At 33.7% G+C, this 6,371-nt stretch overlaps 1 protein-coding gene across 3 annotated transcripts in view; it reads right to left on the minus strand.

Moving 5' to 3' along the window:
- Positions 1 to 500: 500 nt before the first annotated feature.
- COPS4 (COP9 signalosome subunit 4) overlaps positions 501 to 6,371 on the minus strand; it is a 42,558-nt gene continuing 36,687 nt past the window's right edge. Inside the window, exons 9-10 of one of the 3 annotated variants that reach the window (XM_011356343.2) lie at positions 6,273 to 6,357; positions 501 to 1,021 (exon numbers count right to left, since the gene is read on the minus strand). In XM_011356343.2, the coding sequence (XP_011354645.1) occupies positions 888 to 1,021; positions 6,273 to 6,357 (219 nt within the window). In that variant the 3' untranslated portion in view covers positions 501 to 887. The remainder of the gene's footprint in view (positions 1,022 to 6,272; positions 6,358 to 6,371) is intronic. The other 2 variants (XM_011356344.2, XM_011356345.2) reach the window with 2 other exon arrangements.

Consider the following 6,371-nt stretch of genomic DNA (forward strand, 5'->3'; position numbering starts at 1 on the left):
CTTATCAAAGTTACCATTTCACTGTTCACATTAGTTAGGTTTGAGTAGATTCTGTTCCTGGAAAGCTGATACCTACTGTGATTCTATTTGCCTGTTTCTCCAGTATTGGGAGTGCTGGTTTGTTCTGTGACTTCAATTCTCTGGCATAGCTAAGAAAAGCTATTGATTTTCAGCTTATTCAGCTTTTTTCTTGTTGTGAGGATAGAGTGATGACTTCTAAGCTCTTTATAGGTTGGAGGTGAAACTAGTAGTCACCTACAAATTTTTTTGAAAGTCCTTTCAGCTAGGCTGAAATAATCTTGAGAAGCCTTCCCCAATCTTTCTTTGCTAAATGAAAAGCTCTTCCCCATGAGCTCTGGTACTTGGCACGACTACAAGTGATATACTTATTATATGAACACCTGGAGAACAGGTAATATAGCTTATCTTTGCATTTCTAGTGTATAGATAACTGTCAGCTGAACTGAAAAGAAAAAGAGGGAAAAATACTAATTCACTAATTAAAAACAAAGTACTACTTTTATTTGGCTCACTTCTCCATTTATTAGAATAATCACATTTGGAGAGGCACAAAGCACTTAAGTTTTACATGACTACAAAGTTATCACAAATCCCAAACTCTTTAGCCACAGATATTTCACTTACTCTGTTTAAAGAAAAGCTTTCAAAACATCTGAGTTAGCTTGATACACAGAGACCCTGAATATATGGGAACTACATATTTTTAAATGCTTGTACTTTCTGCTCTAATAATGTCTTCTTTAAATGGAATCCAGCATAAAAGGGGTCGAAATATGTAAGGTCATGATGCAAATGCTTTGGAGATAGTGAAATGAATCTGTACAACATGGAAAAAGATGTAATATGCACAGAAGTTCTATAAGGATTCACTGAGCCATCTGGGCTTCCATGGCTTGTGCTGTCCATTCTGGTGCTGTCTGGCTGATTTTCTCCAAAAGATTATTCACTTGGAAACAAAGTGATTGGATCTGTTTGTCCCATGTTGGCAGGGCTTCTCGTGCTAAAAGAAAAAAGGAATAATGTTAAAATTGAAATTATTCTTATATTCATGGCAAATGTGAGTTAAAAGATACAGTAGCATTAATTTTTAAAAATATATTCCGAAAATCTAGGCTAATAAAATTAAGCACAAAGTATAAAACAAAATAAAAAGACATATACACACAGATTATTATTATTTGTGGAAAGCAATTGAACAACTTCAACCACAACCACAATAAGACAGCTTAAATGAAGCGGTCTCATCCCCAGTGATTGGTAAGACACTGCCGTCTAGTGGGGAAAATAACTCTATTTATCTATTCAAGGCTGTACTTGACTCGGAATGTTTTAATATTTAAATCCAAAACAAAGAAACAAAAAAACATCATAAACACAGAAGGTTTTTCTCTACATCAGCAATATGCAGTTAGAAATGAAAATCAGGGGAGTAGAGGATCCCATTTAAAACACCATCAAACTTTACCAAAATGGGCACAGAATTAATGAAGAAAAATACTATAAATCTTCATAAAGAACATAAAATTACTTGAGCAGACAAAAATTGCATTCTCGGATGGAAAGATGCAATATCCCATTGATATGTAAATTTTGAAAATTACAAAGACAATATATTCCCCCACTTTGTTTTGCTTTCTAAAACAGGACAAAAGTTAATATGAAAGAATTGATGTTTGAGAATAAATAAGATAATTTTGAAAATTAAGAACAGTGGCAGAATTGTAGTATATTTATATAATGCAATATTATTCTGCCTTAAAAAGGAATGAACTATTGACTACATACTACAACATGAATGAAACTTGGAAACACCATGTTAAGTGAAAGAAGCCAAAAGGTCACATATTGTATTATTCCACTTATATGAAATATTCAGAACAGGTAAATCCACAGTGATAGGATACAGACTGGTGGTTGCGATGGGCTGCGGAGAGGGACAAATGAATGGTCATGGGATGAAAACTCTTTTGGGGAAATGAAAATGCTTTAGAACTAGGCAGAGACAGTAGGTGCACAACATTGTAAACATACTAAATGACATTAAATTGTTCACTTTAAAATGGTTAATTTCATGTTACGTGAATTTTAACCTGATTAAAAAAACAATAGTGGAAAGTTAAGAGTTGATTTACCAATAGTAACATTTACCATAAATTTGTTTATTACCATATTGTTACAGTAGAACCATTGAGAGCACAGACACAGATCCAAACATATATGTGGAACCTAATATATGTCAAAAATCAGAAAGAATATTTTATTTAATAAATGATACTTGCATAATTGGCAATCCTTCTTTCAAAAAAACAACTAGACCAAAGCCTAAAATTATGTACAAAAATGAGCTGCACACAGATTAAATTTCTAAATACCAACCTTAAATAAAAATATCAGAAAAAAATTTAGGATAATATTAGTTTTACACCAAGTTGAAGAAGACCTTCTTAATGCAGGAAACTCAAAAGCTGTAAAATTAAAAATGGACATGTTTGGCTGCAAAAAAATTTTTTTAATGTGTTTATGGTATGTATTTACCTTACAGAAAAACAACAGGGCAGAATAGGAAAAATATCTGTAACACATATAGCAAACACAGAGTTAAAATTATCACTAAACCAAAAGCTACAGCAAACTGATATTGGGAAAGGTGTGGGAGGAAGGAATAAAATAGTCAAGAAAAAGTAACATCAATTCACGGAAGAGGAAATGCTAATGGCCCACACATGGAAAGATATTAAATTTCGCTAGTGCCAAAGAAGTGCATAATAATACAATAATGTAGTATTTTCTCCTATCAATTTGCAAAAGATAAAAAGAGGAATAATATCTAGCTATTGAAGATTCATTTTCTCACATCCAGGGACACGTAAATGGCTACATCATTCTGGAAAACAAACTGGTCGTAGTTATTAAGAATCAAAATACATATATCTTTTGATGTAACAGAGGATGCAACTTTTGAGACTCTGTTGTACAGAACTAAGTGTACCAGTATATAAAGATATGCACAAGAAAACCAAGTGAATGTTCATCAACAGGTAAATATCTGAATTCTATGAAATACTATACAGCTATTAAAACAAGTAAATTAGATTTATATCTACTCACTTGAAAATATGCCCGTGGCACACTAACTTTTAAAAACAATCTGCAGAACACTATGTACTTTAAAAAATACAATAGTATTAAAACTCTACATGTACTTACTTATCTGTATAAGCATGTAGAAAGCTACCCAAGACTGTAGACTAATATTAGTTATGCTGGGGATCTGGGATTAGAGGAATGGAAGTGGAAGTGGAAATATATTATGAACTCTTTATTTATTCTTGTAATGCTTTACTTATTATTATGAGCATATTTATCATAAATTTTTTAAATCTAAGAAAATTAGGAAGAAAAATATTCCATAGTCTATCAAGTCGGTATTCATTAATTTAAGTTGTCTTTTCATATGGTGATCTCTCTGCTATACTATTCATCATATACTGTAGTTGTTTATCCAATACTTTTTTCCCCACTTACGAAATATGGCGCACTGGAACAGATGTTGGATATACCATGGAGAACAAGAGAGACTTAATATCTACCACCAGAAAGCTTAAATTGGAAGCAAAAACAGACATTTAGACAAATTGCTAAAGAATGAAAATAATTAACAGAAACTCATGGACAAGGACAGTGGATTTGTGGTTACCAGAAAGAAGGTGGAAGAGAGGAGGTAGATATGGGTAAGTAGGGATTAAATATTTGATGGTAGAAGGAAATTTAACTTTGGGTGGTGAACACACAATGCAATATACATATGACATATTATTGAATTGTACACTTGAAACTTACTTGATTTTATTAACCAATGTCATCCCAATAATTTTAATTTGAAAAGGTGGAAAATTGATTAATGCTAGGAAGAAATTCAGGATGATAAGAACCTATAACTTAAAACCACACCTAACCTAGGGAGTCAGGAAAATCATTACTTATTAGTATTGTTCAAACTAAGATGGGGGACAAACAAAAGACAGCTGGAGAAACTAGCTGCAGCGAGGGATAGGTATTTCAGAATGTCTGATGGAAGAAAGAATTTACAATGCTGGAAAAAAAAAAGACCTGTGTGGTTGGATTGGAAAGTAAAAACTATAAAAAATCATTAGGACCTTTTGGAGACTTTGTAGAACTTTGTTCTATAAGCAATGGGAAGTCTTATATTAGAGTGTAAAGGAAGAAAGTAACATAATTTAATAATTTATTTTTTATTTATTTTTTGTTTGCATTTTAATTTTATTCTTTTTAAATTTTCTTTTTTATTTATTTATTATTTTTTATGCCTACGCACCTGGACTTCCTAGGTAGTCTCCCATCCAAGTACTAACTAGGCCCAATCCTGCTTAGCTTCCAAGATCAGACATCGGGCTTGTTCAGGATGGCATGGCTATAGACCATGGACCACGGCTCCACTGGGGCACAAACCCAAGACCTTCTGTGTGTAAAGCTACACTATGGAACCATGTCCTCTGTTTGCATTTTTAAAAGATCGCAATCACTCTGGCTATATTATGGCAACTGGACTAGAAAGGAGAAATTATAGATATAAGGAAAAAAAGTTAAGAGCTATTTTTCAAGCCTAGAAGAAGTTATGGGGGTTCAGAATAAGCTGGTGACAATATGAAATGAAGGAAAATACATGCATTTCAGGTACACCTAAGAGATAAAACTAAAAGGATTCTGGGCATCAAAGAAGAGAAGAGATCAAGGACAAAGAATGCTGGATAAAGTGAACAATGTGGTTTTTGGATGGTTGGTTGATTGGTTGTTGTGGGAGGCAGACAAGGAGGGGAATAATGAATTCAGTTTGGGATATGTTCTTTCTGAGATGCCCACAAAGCAAACAGGTAAGAAATGCCTAGCAATCAATTACAGCCACTGAGTCTGGAACTTAGAAAAGAGACTTACACTAAGGTAAATCTAAGCATTGAGTGTACAGAGATGGTAACTAAATCAATGGGAATTGATGAGATTACCTAGGGAAACTTAGCAGAGTGAGGATAAAAGGCCTAGAAATAAGTCCTAAGCAGCCCTAATATTTAAATTTAAAGGCACTATACAAATCTATAAAGATGACTGGGAAAAATATCTGGATAAGTAGAAGGGAAAGCAGAAGAATGGGGTGATGACAGAAGTCAAGATGATGGGGGCAGGGAGGGAGGTATCAAAAAGGAGTGATTGATCAACCTTATTTGATATGATGAAAATTCAAGATGAGGCCTGAAAAGATAAAGGGATTTTTGTTAATATGGGAGAGACCTAAGTACATTTAAATATTGATGGAAACAAGCCGAGAGAAAAAGAAAGTATGAAAACAGACAAAATAACTGGTAAGCCCAGGTTCCTAAAAATGTATGTTTGTTTGTTTGTTTATTTTGGAGGGGAAATGGCAGAGAAGGGATCCAAAGTGGAGAAGCTGGAGAGGGAGACAGAAATCATCTCCAGTATAATATGAAGAAAAATAAAGAAAGAATTAGATCTACATTTAACGCTTACAAGTTTATGAATCTGATAAAGAAGATAATTTCACACTGATAGCTTTTTTTCCTCCTGTGAAATAAAAAACAAGGCCCTCTACTGAGATAGGAGAAAACTCAGAGATTAAGAAAAATTAAATTTGAAAAAAATCATTGCAGAGTAAGAAGAATGAACTAAAGAAATACATCAAGAATCTCAGGTAGTGTTGAAGACCCATGACCTTGAATTTGCAGTGGTATATCAATTTGATGCTCTGACTCTTCTCTGTAGCGACTCACTACAGGCATGGAAAAGACAGAGAATGGGTTCATTCAAAGTGAACTTTTGCTGGACAGGTGGAACAAAAAGTTAACAAACAAGTGTCCTGGGGGCAACTATAAAAGAGTAATAAATGAATCATGGAATCCAAGCTGGATAGGAAGAGCATTAAAGACAAAAAAGGGCTGGGCGACTGAAAGAAAGTAAGAGTCAAAGAACCAGAGGCATCAATGCAGTCAAGGAAAAGCTGATGTAGAAGTAACTGAGACAGACCACCAGAAAGAGAGGAAAATGGTTATGGTCACAGCAGGATATTTCAAATTAAAATTTCACAAATGGAATGGTTCTGGGCACGTCAAGGTCCACAGTATAAATGAGGCAGGAATAAGGGCTGAGGAATATTAGACAATAATAAATATACAACACCTCACTGACATTTCATTAGGTTAGAAACAAGCAAAACCTCTTACTTTCAAAATGAACTATTCCATCAATCTGATCAATAAATCCATTCATTCGTCCTTCTGTTATCATTTGTGATGCTATCTTTTCTGCCTGTTTAAAAAAAA

The sequence above is a fragment of the Pteropus vampyrus genome, unplaced genomic scaffold, assembly GCF_000151845.1.
Source record: "Pteropus vampyrus isolate Shadow unplaced genomic scaffold, Pvam_2.0 Scaffold25, whole genome shotgun sequence".
In the NCBI taxonomy this organism is placed as follows: Eukaryota; Metazoa; Chordata; class Mammalia; order Chiroptera; family Pteropodidae; genus Pteropus; species Pteropus vampyrus.